Raw genomic sequence first — 21806 nt, 5'->3', positions numbered from 1 at the left:
TGGGGGCTTTTACATAATATTTCTGAAAGGAGCATTAATGTTTCTGCTCTACATCTCTGAACCAACTTCTACTCAGCTTCCACCTTCTTAGATGTAGGCAGAGGTGGTTGAAAGCCCAGAGTGCTGAGATACAGGCTGGTTACATTCCCCTAAGATACACCATATCCAGCTGATAGATTACTCTAAAGCTCCATCCTGTTTTCTCACAAGGATAAAACCCAGCAGAGAACGTTTGGCTGTGTTCCTCTTTCCCAGCCACAACTGTTAAAGATTCAGGGGGTGTTACTAGGCTGTTTTATCTCCCTTAAGAGATCCTTAAATATTTGTCTGAGGCTCTCCCTGTTCTAGAAACTGGGCAGAAATTCCTTATTTTTTATAAAAAGATTTAAATATGGGACACACTGTGCAGAGACCTGCATAAGCATTACCATATGTGAGCACTCAGTGTTAAACGTAAGCTCCAAGGCACAGAAGAACACCCTGAGATCTACACCTAAGATCTCCTTCAAGGAGCTCCTCCAAGGCCAGAGACAAAGAGGATCTCTCAGTTGGGTTAGCCCTGCTTGACAAAGAATGCACATACAGAAAATATGTAGGATGTATATCACCCACACACATAGCATAGACTTTTGCACTGAAGCAAAGCTGGTTAGCAGTACATTATGGAGAGCAGAAGGTCCTCATTAGCCCACTTGGCTCGATTCATGGGGAAATAGCAGAAAAATCAATAAGGCATTTTATACCTGGAGCTTTTCAACACTCCTTGTTCAATTCTTCTTGTGTGCATGAAGCTTCCAATGGAGGCAATTATGTCCTCAACAACCACTTATTCCCATATGCCTGCTTGGTGGTTTAGTGGTGTTTCCAGCTAATCTATCTTAGACATTTCATAATAAAAGGGAATATGCCATCAATAACCTTGTTTTCCTTGGTAGCAATAAAAAAACCACTATACAAGGAGCTCAGATGTAGTGATATATAGTCCATTCACCCAGTTTACAGTCCCATTACTCTAAGACTGTGAACTGTTAACAGTCTCACAGGGTCCTTGCTGTCTATAGTAAGATAGGGATACCCATCTTTGAGTATTTATATGTTTTGGAGTATTCACCTGGCCTGGACTCTAGAGGAAAGCCTGCTTCTCATACTTAGAAAATGAATCCTTTAACCTTCAGTGAATGACTGTGGACTCTGTTATCCTTGGTGGACATGGTTTGGAATAGAAATGATGGTTCTGAATGGATCTGGATGAAAACATGCAGCAAAGCATGAGGATCACCATAGTGCACCTCAAGTTACTCCTGGCTATACCACTAGTGAGCCTTATACTCTGTCATGCAGTAGGATCTATGACTGTAGCATGGACCTGCTAAACCACTCATCCAACTGGGATTCAGCCTGAAGCACCAGAAACACTAGTACAAGGCTGGCAGATGAAGATCACATAGGATAAACCACAGCATCTCAAACACTGGTAGACAGCATCCTCAGGCGCCTGAATCTCACCCCCAGAATCTTATAGTGCTTCCAATCTGGATAAAGGGGTTTCTTTCTTTCCTTCAAGATCCAGCAAAGAACTCTCCCATAGAGATATTAATGATCCCTTGTGATCTCACTTTGGAGATGAGGCACAGATCCCATGTAGTCAGTTGGAGCTCATTGTGGAGTTCAAAGGGATGAGATTTCACCCCAGTGTGGTTGGTAGCTGCTGTGTCTATGGAGGGATCCAGGATGTATAGATCTTAGCATCACCTGTATTGCTCTTTGCTGACTTTAGATGTATCAGCATACAGGTTGTGTGTCCTGCATGGACAGAACCAGTCTGGGATCACTTTAAAGTCCTGAGGCTCAGATTTTAATGTTATTTTCTCTTATTTCTCTTATCAAGGCTTTGCCTCTCCCTTTATTCTGGCTTCTTATCCCATGAACTCAGCTCAATGACAAGAGATCCCTCCAGGTTCTTTCTTCTTTGTGAAACAAACACCCAAATCATTGCATCTTGCTGGGCAAGCCATAGACTAGCAAGGTGTGACTGATGAGCAGTCATTCAGGACAGGGGTTTTGATTAAGATCCTCTCTGCCCTTAAAGGTGAAACCCCCACAGAAACTCCTTCACCCCCACTGCAAGGATGCTCTCAGATGATTTTGCCTGCATCATCTCCCCAAAAATTAAAACCACAAGTGCAGAGACCAAACACTCATTTCCACTGCTTTTTCTTCCCATTATACCTTTCTTTTCTTCCTCCTTTCTTCCACTCTGTATCAACTACTTCTCTCTTGGTATGCAGGGACACCTCCCAGCAACACACTGGAAGAGACATCTTTGTCCAACACCAGAAAGGTCTAAAATACAACCAACCAAACAAAACCCCCAAACCAAAACCAAATTATTTACTTATTTTCCTTGTTTCCTTATGGTCTATTTAGGATAACTGTTGACAAGGGCATCAGCTCTTTCTTATAAAGTTCAATGAAAGAATGTTCAGGGTGGGTCCTCCATTGAATCCTAAATCACATTGGGTTGATACATTTAGGTGATTTCTAAAGATTCAGCAATTTGCCTTTAGATCCTTTTCCTGCTTTTTGCCTTGCCTGTTCCAATGCCTGAGCACCCTGTGGGGCAGGAATTGTTCCTCAGCTCCATCTAAAGCTGCCCTGGTGCAGCTTGAGGCCGGTTCCTCTTGTCCCATCCCTTGTTCCTTGGGAGCAGAGCCCAGCCCCTCCTGGCTCCATCCTCCTGCAGGCACTTGGAGGGAGCCATCAGGTCCCCCCTGAGCCTTCTCTTCTCCATCTGAACCCCCCAGCTCCCTCAGCCCTTCCCCATCACCCTTGTGCTCCAGGCCCTGCACCAGCTCCATTCCCTTCTCTGGCCCCACTCCAGCCCCTCAAGGTCTCTCTTGCAGTGAGGGGCCCAGAGCTGAGCACAGGATTCCAGGTGCAGCCTCCCCAGTGCCCTGGCCCTGCTGCCGCACTGGTGCTGATCCAGGCCAGGATGCTGGGGGCTGCCTGGGCACGAGCTGCTCATGTTCAGCTCCATCAGTCAGCACCTCCAGCTCCTTTCCCATGAGCAGATTCCAGTCACTCTTCCAAAAGCCTGGAACATTGCATGGGGTTGTTATAACCCAAGTGCAGGGCCCAGAACTGAGCCCTGTTGAACCTCATACAATTGGCTTGTCCCACTGACCCAGCCTGTCCAGATCCCTCTGAAAAGCCTTGCATCCTTAAGCAGACCAACACTCCAACTTGGTGTCGTCTACAGACTTTGTTCTATAGTAATTGTTTGTTCATTGTACACAGCAATGATGAGTGCAGTTTAAACTCATATATATGTATACACAACAATTTCTCAACTATTTGTTTTTAATATAACTATAATAGTGGTATGGGTTAGCATTTGGTTCTTTATTTTGGTTTACAACAGTAATAAGTTCTCCTATTATACACAGTAAGTTTGATTTCATATGATGCTTTGTAGACAGGACAGCTGCAGAGTTCAGACCTCCCTAAAACTCTGCCATTCACTCAGCTTCTGGCCTTTTACAAATCCTTGATGTTCGTTTTGTGTCTGAAACCCCATTATGTCATAATAAATCTATGAACACTGACAGATGGTAGAACCTGGGCATCATGGACACTTGAAGCATCAAAGCAAATGATATCCTTCAGCTCCATCACATCAGTTTACTAACGTGGATATAGATGTAGTCTCTGAATTAGCCCAGCTCTTAAGTCCTGGTTCTCAGCAGAGCTCATTCTGTCAGGAGCAGTGGCAGCAAAACCACACCTGGATCTGAGATGAATGTCAGCTCTCTCTGCACATCCTGTCTTGGGCTTGGTGAGATCATGGGGTTGTCCTAGCAGCTGGACCCTCATATTTCTCATTGGTGGCATTGAATAGCCTCAAACCCAGAAAAGCCCAGCTGGTTGAATAAATAATAGTGAATAATAACAGATAATAATAAATAATAAATAACAATACTAATAAATAAGAAATTATTATAAATAATAAAAAGGAATCTCTTTTATTACCAGCTAGGGGCTTTATGAGACTTCTGATGCACAGTTTAGGAATGTTTTTCAGGAGCAGCTGAAGCCCTATGGTTGTTTTTATGTAGATATAACTAACATTGCTAAACTGAATGAGGATGAAACCTCTATGTATCCCATTAACCTATACAACAATTAGCTCCAGCAGCTGTATGGCCTACTGGGACCACAGCTCTACAGCTCTTTACCACCACCCCTACTTGCCCAATGCCTCTGGGTGGCTTTGAGAACATGTAATGTTTCTGCTTTGTCTGGCACAAAATGATGCAGAATGAAAGGTGATTCCTTAGTGAGCAGGGCTGGTAACTCCTCCTCTCTTCTCTCTTCTACAGCCGCAAGTGGCCAGATGTACTGGCCAGGAAACTCAAAACTGTCCTGAGGATCACAAAGATGACACTGGTGAAAGCAACACTTAAAGAGATGGGGAGCATAGAGGAGGACAAAATGAGTAGTGAAGAGGAAGACATCTGAGAAGAGCACAGCAAAGAACTAATGAAGTCAGGATGGACACCTTGAAGCCAACCCAGCAGAAGGGCTCACACCCTCCGTTTAATTCCCTTCCAGCCAAAAGCAGTACAATCAATGAAGCCTTTTAGCTCTTGTAGAGGTTGAACCTCAGCAAGCAGATGGATCCTGACCATCATCTCTTGTGAAACTGAGCACCACACAGGGCTGCATGTGTGCATTTTCAGCAGGGGTCCATTGGGGAGGAAAGCGATGGTGATGGCAGTGCCAGCTCTTCATCAGCATCTGATACAAGGATGAGCTCAAAGAATACTTTAGCTAGGTCTGCATGGCAACACAAAAGTGTCCAGCTGCATTTTGGCCTGATTTCAATGCCAAGTGTTAAAGGGGTTTAACTGTTCTGCATTCAATAGGTTGTTGCTGCTGTTGTAGGAAACTGGTTTCATGAAAATCAATGCCATTCAGGAGAAAATGGTTTTGACAATGGCAAAAAAATACTTTTTACTCTGCCATAAGGGGAAATTTTGAATCAAAATGTTTTGTTCCTGTATGTCAATTTAAGCTGAAACATTTTCTTTTCAATTGACATTTCAGCTGCAAATGTCATTTTAATGCCATTTTCAAGCTGAAATGACAGTTTGGAAATGAGGCAGTTTGGTATGAATCAATATTTGTTTCCAAATGCCAAAATGATTCTGCTCAAAATGTCAAAATATGTCATCTTCGCAATTCCAGATCTAAACTGGAAGAACATTTTGTTTTGCTTTACACACACATGGAGCATAACTAAAACATTTCATGCTTTTCATCCCGAAGAAGGATGAAAATGGAACACTGGGATATTGGAAAACTGAGATGCAGAGAATGACATTCTGCAGTTCATTTAGCTGAGTAATACTAATAGGAGATGAATTTTCTTTCCTGCAAAAGTGGGGCTGAGGGAACACAAAGTACATCAGTTAGGCAGTGCAAAGCCTAAACCACATCACTCTTCGTCCTCCCCAGTCTCCAAAAGGTCTCAAAGGCACTTGTCTTCAAAGTAAGCATCCCAGTGGATAGAAATACCCTTCTGCAAAGGGACAGCACTTGGCTTTACACAGCACACTTCATCAGGGCTGAATCCTTTTGTTGTTGGCCACTTCTTCTTCCAGGTGTTTTACTCCTGTTCAACATCTGGCTTCTAACAAACTTCTGGGAATTGCTCTTCTATCTTATGCAAGGTCGAAGGGGAAAGCAGATATGGCAAGTTTAGTCAATATCACCACCAGAATGTGCTCAATGAAAACACGGAGACCTTTCTCAAACTCAGTTTGAACTCCTCTCATCATAGAATCATAGAATACTTAGGGTTGGAAATGACCTCAAGATCATCCAGTTCCAACCCCCTACCATGGCCAGGGACACCTCACACTAAACCATGGCACCCAAAGCTCTGTCCAACCTGACCTTGAACACTGCCAGGGATGGAGCATTCACAACTTCCCTGGGCAACCCATTACAGCGTCTCACCACCCTAACAGTAAAGAATTTCTTCCTTATACAGTGATTTGTTATCATTCAGATGATGACTAAGAGCCAACAACCACTTGCCAAGCCTGCTTGTGTTGCAGATATCTTCATGAAATGAGGCAAGCCAGAATCCACATACTATTTTCACACTAATTCACCGTAGCAAGTACAAAACACGTTGTGCTGTCAAAGGAAGAGCTGTTTGGGGTATAAGCCACTGAAAAGTAGAAATAGAAGGGAAATTTATCTATGGTCTTTAATCATGAGATTTGACTCTGGTGCACTTGGTTTTGTGAAAGAAACTTTTGTCTATTTAATGATGAGAGTTGATATTCCAGGTGGGAGAAGTTGGCCCTTAAAAGATATACTTGTTCTATGACACTTGGGCTGTCAGACAGGACTTAGGAAAGCTTTCACCTTCTGCACTGTGCTCACTGTCTGCTCACAGATTCATTCAGGAATAACGCCCTGTGGAAGAGACCTGGGCCAGGCAATTGTGTCACCAATATATCTCAATATACAGTTTCAGGGAGGGACATTATTAGGATTGGTCTGTGCAAAAGTGAGTTTAAAATCAAACAATTCCTGCAAAATTAATGTACTTTCTAGTATATTCCATGTTAAAAACATGGATCAGTGCTGTTCTGTTATGAAGTGGAGTGGGTTCAATCTCCTGATCTTATGCTTTGGCTGAAGAGAATTGGAAGATATGGCAGGCAGAAAGAAGGGACCTTGAAGCTCATCCAGCTCCAACCCCCTGCCATAGGCAGGGACCCCTTCCACTGGAGCAGCTGCTCCAAGCCCCTGTGTCCAACCTGGCCTTGAGCACTGCCAGGGATGGGGCAGCCACAGCTTCTCTGGGCACCCTGTGCCAGCACCTCAGAGCCCTCATAATGAAGAATTCCTTAGGCTCTTACATGTGGATACCTCTGTGTGTGCTGAGTTTGTCAGCTCCCAGCTCATGGACATCAAGTCAAAAAGTCCAAGGAGCCTAATGACCCAGCTAATCTCCTAATGGGTGCCTACATGTGGCAAGCACAGTCTTCGTTCAAGCAATGGGAGCCTGATGCATGCAGAGATATCTAGAGATATCTGTGATAGAATCCAGCTGCTGAAACACAGGTTCTTAATGCCATTAGGAGATGCACCAAAGTACATACAACATCCAACAAAGCTGATAAATAAGTCACTCTTTTTGCAGTGGAGCTGGATACCAGAGAGCAGACCCTAAGATCTAATACTGGACAGGTATTTTTAATGAGATACGCTTTTCGGGTGTCTTAACCCAAAACTGAATCCATTCCTGGATATCTGCATTCAGATGGATGAACCATACCGTGAAAGCACTTGCTATCAACTCTATCAGGAGCTGCACTGACCAACTCAGATGAAGAAACCTACATCATGAGTGGATAAAGTAGAATTGGGTGAATCTTACTCCCATATAGCTATCATCAAAGGTTCCAGAGGAGGTGCTGGACTCCCTGACCTATTCCCTGGGCCTGGAAACTGCCACATGGCTTCTCTATACGTGTTAACCCCCTCAGGAAAGAAGGAAGAGCAGAAAACAACATGTGAGAAGCAATTTGCCCCCTGAAAAACCTCCCATTGATCCATGTAGTTGGTAATATGACAGTGAGCAGGAGGGACAGCAGCCTTCTATTTCTGATATATATATTAAATACTTCTAACAACAAAACCAAAACCAACACACCTCTTGAGTGTACCACTATACATATATTCTCCTTTTCAACATCTACACATATGTACATATATATTTCAGTGTTGAGGTACCTTGTTTTTTATTTCATACACAACCACTAAGAAATAATATTTGAGTGTTTTTATTAGTCCAAAACAAGACCATGTTAAGAAAATGCTGGGTAGCCAAAACCTAAATTTTCCAGCTGAAGATGATTTAAACAAGAGGATTTCAATCCGCCCTTCTGTCCACAGTTTTGGGATTCTTTCTTCAGCCTGTAGTCTTCTAAAATAAACAACATTCCTGGAATTTATTTAGAAAAGAAATAAAATAGTAAATCTGTGGGAAAGGGAAGGAGAGAAGCAAAGTTCTAATCACTGACGACTTCAGTAATCCCCAGATAGTTCTTCATTCTCTTTGAAGCCAGGGGTATTTTTTCCCTCTTAATTTCAACAGGAAGAGGCCAAGGACTCATCCCTGAGTGTGATAACCTCTGCTGTTAGAAAGCCATAAAATATATTCCTATTTCCCTGGCATTGTTCTGTTTAGACAGGTTTAAGTTTACTCATGAGATACCTCCCCATGCTAACTGTGATTACCGCATCAGGCTCTTCTTATTTCACTCCTAAAACTAGTGTTTGGATGTTGTGATGAAGAAGGTAGGGGCTGGAAGCAGCAAATATAAGTTTTGTAGCTCCACAGCAGACTTCCAAGGTGACTGTGGGCAAGTCACTTGGTGGATTTCCACACTCTAGAAACCACTATTAGCAAGAACCTACCATGTGAATGATGGAGGTTTTACCACCAATGTTATAGGGTGGATTTCAGTGTAATCATGCAAACCCGCTGAGAGCTGTAGAAGATGTATATATGCACAATATACACTGTCTGAATAGAGTTCATGTTTCATACAGCATTTTTAACAGTGAATTAAAACCAAATGCCAATAAAGATCCTCGGAGACCTATCCCTCCACCTGAAAGTCTTGTTCTTGTTTGGATATTTGCTTTCAGCTGACTTCTCAGTTTACTTTTCAGTCCTCTCTGTGCAGATTCGAGACCCCTGTTCACATATTCCACCCAATAATGTAGAGTCAGGGCTCAAAATACACAAGCCAGCGGCAGAAAAGTCAGGCAGAGGGGGTAAATATCATACAAAAGTCAGGTATAAGGAAATGCAGAGGAAGCCAGGAAAGGTATAGAGCAGCTACATTGTGGTTGGATGTCCATATAGCTGCAAGGATCCATGACTAGGGACATTTCCCATGACAGGGGATACTAAAGCAGGGAGGGAGCAATACAATATGCAAATACATTTCTCATTGGAATACCAAGATGTTCCTCTGGGGTTTGGGACTGCAGCCCCAGGAAGGCAGAAATAGGGCTGAGGGCAAGTATTCTGCAGCATTACCCCTCTTTGAACTCAGAAAACTATGTCACCTCTGTCCTGACACCCTCACGCACAAACATCAACACGTCTGCCTTCCCCAAAGCTCTGGTTATTTACCTTGGCATTGTAGAGATGTGTCCTTCAGTGGTGAGGTCAGGGACAGCTCCATGGTCACTGCAGCAGGAGCTCTTCCTTCCCTGCAACCTTCCATCCTCACACCAGCAGTGGATTTGTCCCTTTGTTGAATGAGTGGGAGATACCAGGTCAACCTGCTTCCTTTCTACAATAAACATGGTCTGGCAATGGCATATGCATAGGTAGACCCCTACCATGCTCCACTTACCCACTCATATATAGGAACAGGATGCAAATCCATGAGCATCATGGTGAAGGTGAGCTAAGGATTTCCTACTGCTGTAACCACACATCCTTTCATTCCCCTTCAGTCATGACTGTCCTATTGTGACTCTCATCACCTACCTCATCTGTGTCTGAATGAAGGAATAGGCAGGAGAAGGCAGAGGAACTACAGCTCTTCATGGTCAAAATGACTCTAAGTGAAATGGCAGCCTTAAGTAAAGCTCTTGCAGGCCAAACAGCCTGGTGAAGACCTATAGGATTGCTAGATCAGCTTGTGGGGACAGAGCTGTACAAGACAAAGAGCTTGATGTAAAGAGAGATTGGGTTAGCACATGGAGTTAGGCCAGACCTCCCAAAATGCACTAAGAGCCATTGCATTCAGGATGGTTTCCAGACCCTGAGTCACTGCAATCTTCTCCTCCAGCCTCCTGCAGCAGCACATAATGCTCCTGGACCAGGAGCTAAGAAAGCAGATGAAGCTTTCTGTGTTAGTCTCACACCAGGGTACTCCCGCAGTCTTCTTGCAGTGACCACAGGAGAGGGCCCTCTGAGCTGGTGAAACCATCTCATATCTGTGCAGTGTAAGAAGCACCTCACATTTCTCCTCTGATGCTCATCACCTTAGAGCTGTTCATACTAAATTTCATTCATCACCTTCCTCTTAATTTACTGGAGTTCCTCATCACCCTCCCCAAGCCTGACTTAATGATATATGCAGATGTCAGTATCCCTTGTGTCTCCTTCCTTCCCTGACAAACATCCCTGAGCACCTCTAAATTCTGCTAAGCAGAGCTGAAGGGGAACAGCAAGGACCACCCACAACTGCTGTTGTACAGTGAGTCCTGATCATGCAATACTCCCCTTTGTTTCCTGCCTCCACATCAGTCTTGATCCATGACAATCACCCTTCACCTTGTCACTACTTGGTGCAATAGTCTCCTTTCCTGCACAGGACCTGTTTGATATCTGCTTAAAGTCAAGAAAAACAATATTGCCTTATTGTTTTATATTGACTAATTTGATTGACACATTGAAATCATTCCAATCAAAGGGATTAAATCCCATGTTTGCCGTTATCTCTTCTCAGCCTGTCTGGGAGCCAAACTACATAGTACAGACAGGAGGCACAGTTAAAAGAACTGTACAACAGACTGAAAACAAATACAGACATTTTCATAAAGCTGGAATTCTGAAGCCTAGGAAAAGTTGACATAGGGCCAAGGAGCAATGCTGAAATATGTTATATCTACATAGGCCTCATGTCCAAATGAAAGAAGCCACAATATGATCCATGAAATTCCAGCCCTCTTGAACAGAAGGCATTTATTAGCATCGAAAGAGTGTTTTTTGCTATTGTTGTTAGAATTTGCCAAGTTGCAAATGTTCTGCAGTTTTCCAATGGAAAACAGTCTGGTTTCCTAACAGTCTGTATGCCAGACACCTCCACTGCCCGTCTGCTGGGCTATCTCAGTGACCAACTCCAGCCTCATTGCAAAGCAGCCCTGGAGGCAGATGTCTTGGATCCAACATCCACATCTAATTTCCTTCTTTATTTATTTTTTTAGTCCAAAAGCTGGAACTGAAATAGCATTTCAAAATAGTGAAATCCTGCAGGAAACCAAGTGACCTTTCTCCATGCTAGTCAGAAAACTGGGGGCAGGAAGAGGCAGAAAACATGCTCTTGTATGGCAGAAGCTGCAGTCTTGAGGTCTCTGCTCACTGGGAGCAATGTGAAGTCTGAACATCATGAAGCACAGAGTAATATGTGATGGCAATTGTAGTGCAATCAACAGCTTTAATCATAGAATCACGGAACCATGGAATCATAGAATCAACAATTTGGGTTGGAAAGGACCTTAAGATCACGTATTGAGAATCTGGAGCTCTAGAAACCGATTAAGCTCCTCTGCTCTGCCTTGGTACATTATTGCTTTAAAGAACCTAAAAATGGTTAATCTTTACACTTCTGATTTTAAAGGAAGTTCAGGCTTGGCTCTGAACGTGTATTTTGTGACCCAGGGCTGTTTGCAATAAGAAAGTATCACAGGAGCAGTGCATTCCTTGCCAATCCTTGTTTTGAGCAGTCTGTGAAATCTTGGCACCGTGTCCTGAGAACACTGTGTGGAAATAAAGCTTTTGTTTAACCTACTTGTGTGGGCTCCCTGCGGAGGTGATTGTCTGCCTGGCCAAATCTGTAACTCTCACTCCCCAAACACTATCATCCCATAGAAAGCACTGCAGGAAATGATCATAGGTTGTTACCCAAAGAAGGTGCCAAAGTTTATTGATGGAGAGATGGCATTGAGGCTGCTCTGGTTGACTGAACCTGTCAGGGCTCCAACACCATCAGGAAAAGAGGGGAATACAACCCAATACTTATGGAAAGTCCAAACCTCAGGTCCTGGCTGCAGGGTGATCCAGTGAATGTTGGTTTTCATGCTATGGAGAGCCTGAAAACCTTCTCCTACCTATGGTTGTTGCTGTAGCTTTGTCCTGATGGACAAGCATTGGGAAAGGTGCAGACTGTCCAACACTGGCATACGTGGAGAGGGACAGGAGACATAAGAATAACAACCTCCTGACCAGGTGAGTTTAGAAGACAAAAAGGGCTTCATTCAGCTAGGACTAACCTGCCTTGGTTCTATGATTCTATGATATCTGAGACAACAGGAGTCCCTGAGCATTGAGAGCAAGGAACCTTGTATGGTGCTTCTGTGGACTTAAAAAAGGAAAAGCACAAATGAATGCTCCTCAGAAAGCAACAGAGAGACCTGCATGATCAACAACACATACTTGACACACTCCCTTGGCACTGGAGCCAGCTAATAAACTGCCTTCCCCTCCTAAACACCCAAACTATGGCTCCAGACATGCCCCAAGATTGTTTGGGGTGGTGTTTGTTTTCCTAGGGATCACTGGTGGCATCAATATAACAGTTGAATCCAGCACCGAGGAACAGATCACTGGTTCAGATGGTTACCATGAGACAGACAAGCAGACAAGTACTGTCACAGCCACTTCACAGTGTACTATAAATGGTGGGTTTGGACACTGGGGACATCAACTTCATGTTGCCTAAGGCTACATGTGTCTGTCCTCATCCCTGTGCATGACCTCAAAAGACAAGCAAAACCAGTTATGGAATCAGGGTAATAATCTATAGAAGGGCTTGCAGGTCTCAAGGGCTGAAGGCTGTTTGCCCAAAGGAGAAAGGCTGTAGTTCTACTTGGAAATGCTGAATGGTGAATGAGGGTGTTGAGAAGTTTCTCTGGTTCATTTCCCTCTAGATTTAGACAAACCCTACCAACATGAAGCCTCCTTTGATGCCCTTCCTATTGCAATAGGTCATCCCAAGAGAAAGGGCTGGAACACGATGTTTAGGCAATACCTCTGACATTTATGTAGGTCCTGAGATGCTGAACATGCTTATCCTCACTACCTCATGGTGCTGGACACATCTGCGGGAGATAACAGAGGGCTGCATGGCAAATCCCTCTGTCCTTTGCAGCTACAAATGGAAATGAATGGAATGATGATGTCAAACCCTTGTTGAACTGAAAACAAACCCCACCATGGGGCTGGAGGAATCTATCTCCTCCAAGCTTTCAGCCCAAGGCTACCTTTCTCTCTGTGCCCCCCTGTTAACCCAGACTGGCATTGTGTAGACAAAAGCACATCCATGCTGTGGTGGTTATTTTTATGCTGTCCTGTATTTGCTTTAAGAACTGGCCCTAGAAAAACATTTTGGTCTTGATTTTGTGCAGCTCACCCAGTTTCAGCAGAGTTTATATATAGAGAGGAAAAAGACACATGAAGAGCTCACTGGTTTCTCCAAGCTGAAGCAAATATTTAGCTATACTATTATTTTTACGCTGAACCATTTTAACTGAATAAAACTTTAACACAATCATATTAAGGGATGAAATTTGCAGCATTAAAAAGACCAACTACAGCTAATGACAATAATTATCTACTACTTACATGTGTTATATTCAGATTCACGGTGAATCAATTCAGATGAACACATTTTCTGCGAAATATATATCAATGCAGATGTGCATGTGCATCCATATTTATGTGCATATACGTGTGCATATATAAATATGCAGCAGCCATTCACCACAAGAGGGCAGGCAAAGTATACCTAAATCGGTTGTCCTATGTGTTCCCTGCACACGTCAAAGAGCATAATATTCTGTGGGCAGAAAGGTATCACCAACATTTTCTTCTACCATCTCCAATGACTTTCTTACCCTGAACCTTGACCTTTATGAAAACCTCAAGTTGCACAATGAGCTGTTTGTTTGTTTCTTTAGAAATTCTCTCCAATTTTAAGGACGAAATGGGCTGAGCTGATAGCAGCCTATCATGGGGTAAGCACAGGGAGAGTCATATCATAGCATCATAGAATCATAGAATAGTTAGGGTTGGAAAGGACCTTAAGATAATCCAGTTCCAACCCCTGCCATAGGCAGGGACACCTCACACTAAACCATGGCACCCAAGGCTCTGTCCAACCTGGCCTTGAACACAACCAGGGATGGAGCATTCACAACCTCCCTGGACAACCCATTCCTGTGCCTCAGCACCCTCATAGTAAAGAACTTCTTCCTTATCTCCAATCTAAACTTTCCCTGTTTCAGTTTGAACCCGTTACCCCTTGTCCTATCACTACAGTCCCTAATGAATAGTCCCTCACCAGCATCCCTATAGGCCCATTCAGATACTGGAAGCTGCTCTGAGGTCTCCACACAGCTTCTCTTCCCCAGGCTCAACAGCTCCAACTTTCTCACCCTGTCTTCATATGGGAGGTGCTCCAGTATCATAGAATTATCATAGAATTATCATAGATTCATCAAATGGTTTGGGTTGGAAGGGACCTTGCAGCTCATCCAGTTCCAACCACTGCCACCTGCAGGGACCCCTTCAATTAGAGCAGCTTGCTCCAAGCCCCTGTGTCCAACCTGGCCTTGAACACTGCCAGGGATATGTGAAAGGTGAGAAGCTTCCTCAGTGCTGCAGCTGAAAGAGGAATGGATATTGACACATGTCTGAAGAGAGGCAAACGTCAGTGGGAGCTAGATGCCTCCACTTTTCAATGGACATCAACAATTATTAATCCACTTCAATCAGTGGATATTCTCTGATGTACAGTAAAAGGTCCCTTCTGGGATATGTTAAAGTCTTATTTATCAAGACGGTCTCACCTTACAACTGAAAATAACTGAGATCTAAATCTAGTGATGTTGATACGAACCAATAAGCAATGTGACCATTCTCATAGTCCTGAGTCCTAGGAATGTCTTATTTCATCCATTAGGATGTGAGGTGTGTTAGCAGGAGCATGGACCTTCTGGGAAGATATGATGACAAAGAAGAGCTTCTGTTCTTTTCACTCATGCTATGAAGAGGATAGAAATACAGGGGTCTTGAAGGCAGAATGTAAATCCTAAGTAGAACGCTCACCAACCAGGAAATGCTTATGATATGGAACAGACAGTTCTTCTAGATATGATGGGTCATGAGATCCGTAAGGGTCATTGTCTAAAACCCAGTGCCTTTGACTTGAGGAAGAAAAGGGATGTGCAGTATAACCCCATAAACTGCATCCCAATTTGCTAACAAAGATCTTTGCATCATATACAAGGAGTTGTTTTATAGGGGTACAGAGGCTCCTCAGGACAGGAATCCTGGTCAGGGGGGTAATAGGTGCCATACCCTCAAAGCAACACCAGAATAGCAGAATCACATTGCTTCTAACACATCCATAAATACCATTCCCAAGTGACTTTTCCCAAGGAAACTCAAAAAGTACTTTACGTGATTGATATGCCCATTCTGGGCTGGAATGCTGGGATTTACACCAGCAGGAGGTATACCCACCACCAGCAAAAAGCCGAGTTGTTTCCTGACTGCGGGAAGGACTCATTTCCTTTGATTTTCAATCTGTGTCTGCATTAGTCACTCACCACTCCCTGTGTGTTCGCAGGAGAAAGTAGTAGCTCCTTGTAGCTGACTCATCTGCTGGAGAATGAGATGAGTCATGAGCAAGAAGGGTTTCCATTTCCCTCCATGAGCTGTGAAGGATAATAAGAGCAGTGGTTCATTTGATAGATGCCGACCTTGCAGATGTCTATGTTTGATCAGAGATATCTCATCTTTTTCACCTATGGCATCATTGGGATTACAAAGGTGTATAAGAAAAAGGAGACCAGGAGTTTACTCTACAGTGCTGTTGCTGTAGTTTCTTCTATCTGTGCTTGGCATGATATATGTTCGAGCATAATTATGCATCCTTTCTGTATTCTCCATATTTCACCATTTCAGTGCACTAAGCTTCCCAGTGTAATAGCTCCAATGTTTTTGTTGAATGCATCCCACCTTTGAAACCTAGAAGATGTCAAGTTCCTTTCCAACCCAAACCCATTCTATGATTCTATGATTCAGATCAAATTAAACTTTCAGTGTTTGGAAAAATCAAAGAAGCTGATGGGTAGGATTATACGGTGTTGTTTCCTTCAGGTTGTTGCCTTATGCCTGCTCTCCCCACTGAAATAACACTAACATTCCCCCATGCCCCCCTGTGTACCTCCTTGCTTCATTATTTAGTCCAAAGAGATTGTTATATGGTGCAGGTACCTTTCACCTCCAGGAGTATGTTCCACCTGAAGCACTATACACAAGGACTGCGGTGATGGGGTCAGTACAACAAGGATGTTGCTCAGGAGTTAACCCAGGGTTTCAACATTTTTCCTTCATGCCAAATAATCCAAAATACATCACTGGGGGTAGGGGTTGAATGACTCAAGAAAAGCCAAAACATGCGCAGGAAGCAAAGACATTTTGGAAAGAACCCAGAAACCAGCTGCGGGCTATAAAAAACTGCTTTCAATAAGTGATGACGTAGTGATGGATCAAGGGTCTATGGGAAGGATCAAAGGGTTTAAGGAACATGACCAAAATAGAACATTTTTAACTCGTTTCTTCTCTTCCTAAAATTATTCTCCATCCCTGGTGGTGTTCAAGGCAGGGTTGAATGGAGCATTGGGCAATATGCTTTAGAGTAAGGTGTTTCTGCCCATGGCAGGGGTTGGAACTGGATGATCTTAAGGTCCTTTCCAACTCTATTCTATGATTACAACCTTCTTGGTTTTCAGTGTTTGCCTAAAAAGCCAGCATAGAAGGATGAAAGGCCAGGGCAGATTACACTGTTGAACAACTGTGGTGAAACCCTTTACCACAAGAGCTGAAAATTACATGTTTCATGGTCAGCTTCAAGGCCTTACAGATATAATACCAGTAATACATTCACTATAGCTTCCTTGTAGTAAAACACCACCTACCCAAGGGAAATATGATAAAGAAGTGGAAAGAGAATGGGCAACAAAAAGGGAGAATTGATTATTTCAGTGGTGGTTGATAGCTTAAAGTCATTTTCATAAGGTCTGAGTCAGTAACAGGGACTGAAAACACCAAGGGAAAAGATCAACTTTCCTCTTGATTCTCTCACCCTAAAGAAAATGAATAGAAAGATAAATGGATGGAGTAGGAGACCTAAAGAGAGAAGCACGATCTTTAACCCCATTAGCACATACTTAGACACTACCTGATTCACAGATCCTCCTGCTGTTGCAATGGCAGAGATAGGAGAAACATTTGCAAGAGAAACCGCATCAGTCTGGTCCTGTTTGCATTTCAAGATAAACCAGATTCGTCACAGGGAGCAGGGTTTCCTCAGCCTGTTGATAAAGCTTGGGATGGTTCAAGCACAGGCTGGAAGACTGGAGATGGAATGAGGAGCAGACAAAGCCCAGAGACACTTAAACCTGGGTTGGATGCAGGCTGCCTCTGACCACCAAAGATCAAGGCAGAAAATCTCTGCCCTTATCTCTGTCTTCTTGAGATGCTAACCTGGCAATTTATCTTGCAAGCCATAGCTCAGAGTCTCACTGGGCTATGGTGTAAGTCTGAGGCCCATAACCATTGGAAAATACAAACCAGAGGACCCTGGAGACAGCTTTCCCCCTCACTAATCCAAACACAAATCCCATTTGCCTCTTTTCAACCCCCAGAAGTGATGGGGCTCTCTGCAGCTCCTGCAATATGCTTTTCCTTGCCTGGGAGTTTTTCCTTTCCTTTTCCTATCATGGTCTCTCTGCCCCATGTCCCAGCAAATCCCACATCTGGCCATTGTTTTCTCCTCAACTGTATTTGTGTTATCACCAAAGTCACCTAATCTATGTCCTGTGGTGGTACCTGCTCACACTGGGAGTTTCAAGCAAGGGCACCAAGCACCCAAGAGTGACAAGACAATCCAGAACTATACCCATCCTGGAAATCCCTGCATCATAATGTGGGCACAACTTCACCCCTTTGTACCTACTTACACTATGCATTTGTTTTTGGGTGAATTTCACAGCTATTGGGGTTACTGGTAGATGGTTTGGAGCTAGCTAAGGAATGTCTCTTTTGCAGTTTTAAGTAGAGCATCTTGCTATGCCAATGTCTTCATGGACCAAAGTCAGTTGGACCTGAGGAAGGTCATGGCTGGTATCAGGGAATAAACCAGTTCTAGTCCAGAGAGGTGCAAAGCCCAGCATCTTCCTTGAGTTAAGCTAAAGACACAGACTTGCAGACATCATATGATGAGGATGAAATGGGACAGGAACCACAGCTAACCTGTTGATGAGGACAACTTCCCCATGCTGCTCACAACCAACATCAGCACCAAGGCAAGCTAAAATGCCAGCGTGTAAAGCATCATTGTGCTCCCAGCCTCCAACTTCCCTGATCAGCAGCAGGAACAGAAAGAGATTGGCCAGAAAAAAGCTCCTGACCCTCTTGTTCCTCATGTATTTTTCTAAAAGAACAGGCTATAATCGGAGCTGGAGGAAATGGAGCATAAATATCAAACTTTGTTTAGTCTGGGGAAATATCATTTATAATTAGAGATGGGCATCCTGTTGACATGATACAACCTATTTTAAGCGTGAGGTGAGCACGTGGTCAACCTCTAATCTTTTACTAGTGATTAAAAACTGCCAGTTCTTCTCTTCCTGGCTGGTTTCTTTCTTGGTTATTTTTCTTTTAGTGTCATTTCTAAAAAGCAACTGGGCTAATGTCAGCTCAAGATAATGATGCTTATACTGGCAGTGATGTCTTGGAGCATTTCAGTAGCTGGGAGTTTTGCTTTCTATTCATGCTGCTCTACTTGTCTCCATGCCAGCCCCAACAATCAAGCCTGCTCACCTCTCCCATGGAAGACTGGGAATCCTATGAGACTTGGAGGGTAGGACACGGCCAAGAATTGACTTTGTGTGACCAGCACTGACTTGTGTCTCTCTCTATGAAGCAGGATTTGCTGATTACCACATCCTGCTTCTTCTGTGTAGATGCATATAGGGTTTGTGCATTGGAGGTACCAGAAGAAATAGTGGCTGGATTGGTGTTCGTAAGCAGTTTTGGAGGCATGATGCTACAAGTCTTCAAGGTGTGTTGTCCCTTTGACTGTCCTCAGGTTCTTTAATGGAGTATGCATAGATACATCCACAATGTCAGATAACCTGGCTCCCCACAGTCAACGACATTGAGGGTTAGCTCTTCTCATGGGCATCCTTCCCCACCAAACCAGCTTGTTCCCTCCAAGCTGGGTGTAGTTCTGGGGGTTGCTTCAGGGCCTGCATCAGGTTTGTCTGCTTCTCCTCCACGCTGTCCTCCTACACTACTTCAGAGGGCTTTTTGTCCTCACGTTATTCAAGCACTCTGAAAGAGATGACACAGTGAAACAATGACCTCAAGGCTGTGGGGACACCATCCAGATCTGGATACCTTATGTCAGCATGCCTGGACATGGTCAAGCTGCTCTAGAGTAGGGCCAGTTCTGTGCAGATGAGGCCAAGGATCGCTCCCTAGGAGATACATCTTTAGTGGGAGAGGTGTAACTGGTGAAGCATCAGCACTCAGTTGTCACTGGGGATCAGCCATAGCTGGACCCAATGCTTCTGCAGCACACACATCAGAGATGGAGGTCTAACAACAGCAGGATCTATGAGAATAATTCTTTCTGCTTCCAAATGAGTCTGAAGTTTGTTATTGGGAGACTTCTTCTCCTTTCTGGCCAGTTTCCTTTTAGCCAGCCATGCACCACTTGGAATATACAATCGGACCCCTGTCTGCAAGCATCTGATCCACAGCTATCCTCCAGGCTTGGCTGCTGTGACATCAAGTTGGCCATCAGGTTGCCCTGGCATGGTGACAGGAGGGGATATAATACATCCTTGTGCCTTGGTGAGCCTTCCTTGTGGGTCAGTCCCAGCCAAATAAACTACCATGGACCACAAGGAGAGTTTTGGCTTGGGTAGGAGATGCACATCAACACATCAATGTCAAGCTAACCCTAATGCCAAACCGAACAGTGCAGACATATTCACTAGGCATGGTGCCATGAGATGGAGAGATAGTGGACAGCTATTACATGGTTTTGTTTGGGCTATGCAGCTTTCAGACCACAGGCTCACCCTTTGGTACTTCCTTGTATTCTTGAGACCACCTATGTCACATAAAAGTGCTATTCTAAGAACATCAATAAGGTTTCGAGACCGCTGCACACAAAGAAGCTTATCCATAGGATCTGCTTCTGTTGCCAAGAAAAATCAATAAGAAATCATACATTTACTAATTGTTAAGCCATTTGGGCTTTAATAAATATACATCTACAGCTATACATGTACACAAGCAATAGCTATCACAGTAATAAAATCATTATTGTGTACTTTATCATTATGTACACATTATCACTGAATTTATTATCCTTGTTATGTACTTATCGCAACAAGTGCAAAGTATATATACTTACTACAATGTTTAACTTACCACAGCTTTCACATTTGTAGACTTCTTGACATAGGGTATGAAAGGAATACAGGATCACAGAAAGGTTAGGGTTGGAAAGGACTTTAAGATCATCTAGTTCCAACTCCCAAAGGACATAGAATCATGGAGTCATAGGATCATAGAATAGTTAGGGTTGGAAAGGACCTTAAGATCATCCAGTTCCAACCCCCTGCCATGGGCAGGGACACCTCACACTAAACCATGGCACCCAAGGCTCTGTCCAACCTGGCCTTGAACACTGCCAGGGATGGAGCATTCACAACTCCCTGGGCAACCCATTCCAGTGCCTCAGCACCCTCACAGTAACGAACTCCTTCCTTATATCCAATCTAAACTTCCCCTGTTTAAGTTTTAACCCGTTACCCCTTGTTCTGTCACTACAGTCCCTAACGATTAGCCGTCATTGCACATCTCGATTTAAAGTAGGGGAAATAACTGATGCTGAAGCCAAGCTTCACCTCTGAGAGGTAGGTTGCTCATTGGAGGTGCACCTAAAAGGGAGAAAGTGGAAGGCTTGAAGTGGTCCCTGGTGCCTTTGGGAGCATCATGGTGAGGTGGCCTGGGGAGGCTGGGTCCTGCCTGGTGAAACAAAGAGTTGGTTTGGTCCTAAGGCACCCATTCAGGAGGTGGCAAAACCTTATAAGAGGTTTGTACTTGTATAAGCGAACACATGGAGCTAGCAGACACTTGCCCAAGTAGCAGGACATGTCTAAGCGTAAGACAACATCAGCAGTATGCAGGTCTCCCACCGATGTACATGGGAGCATAATTTCTGAAATAAAAGGGAGTTTCACACCCAAGGAAAACAAATAAAACTCCATCCCATTGCCCTTTTTAAAAGGCATTTACATTATTACCCATTCGAGCATTAAATTGAATTTATCCTTTCCCCCAAGGCTGCATTGGCCACTCCACTGCTGAGCCACTGAGACACACCTGAGCTGTTGGGACATCAACCACAATGCGTTTGCCCTACTGCGATGCTGCCCTCTGATACACCCTTTTCCTTCACACCCTACCCTGCACAGAATGGGGTTTAGGGTTTGGGACCAGCTCAATCCCTGTGATTTACCCCCACCCCAGTAAGTTCTGCCCCCAAGAACACGCAGGTCCATGTGGCTGAAAGCTCTCACTCACATCTGTGGGACAGGCACAGCGAACTTCAGAGACAAGCACGTGTCCCTGTAGCCAGCAGAGGGGATTTTCTGTGGCATTCACAGTGTGTTTCATGTGTCAATACGAGAGGAGAGCGTAATTACCAGCTGAGAAACTGCAGGAAACAAGCCAAGGTTGAGTGAACGAAATGGAAACTAAAGGGAAGCGCGGAGGACACACACATTTTAAAGCCATTACGGAGGTATGCATTCACGTGCTCGTGGGAGCCTGGGAATATATAAGAGCCCATGACTGCGAAGGAATGAATTCAAGGACCAGTCTATGG

General features: G+C 44.0%; 1 protein-coding gene across 1 annotated transcript in view; it reads left to right on the top strand.

The window, feature by feature from the left end:
- LOC101875416 (retinal guanylyl cyclase 2) overlaps positions 1 to 4518 on the top strand; it is a 42976-nt gene extending 38458 nt beyond the window's left edge. Inside the window, exon 18 of the mRNA XM_034072804.1 lies at positions 4380 to 4518. Within this exon, the coding sequence (XP_033928695.1) occupies positions 4380 to 4518 (139 nt within the window). The remainder of the gene's footprint in view (positions 1 to 4379) is intronic.
- Positions 4519 to 21806: the final 17288 nt, after the last annotated feature.

The sequence above is a fragment of the Melopsittacus undulatus genome, chromosome 2 (assembly GCF_012275295.1).
Source record: "Melopsittacus undulatus isolate bMelUnd1 chromosome 2, bMelUnd1.mat.Z, whole genome shotgun sequence".
Taxonomy (NCBI): Eukaryota; Metazoa; Chordata; class Aves; order Psittaciformes; family Psittaculidae; genus Melopsittacus; species Melopsittacus undulatus.
This window is presented reverse-complemented; position numbering and strand designations above follow the sequence as displayed.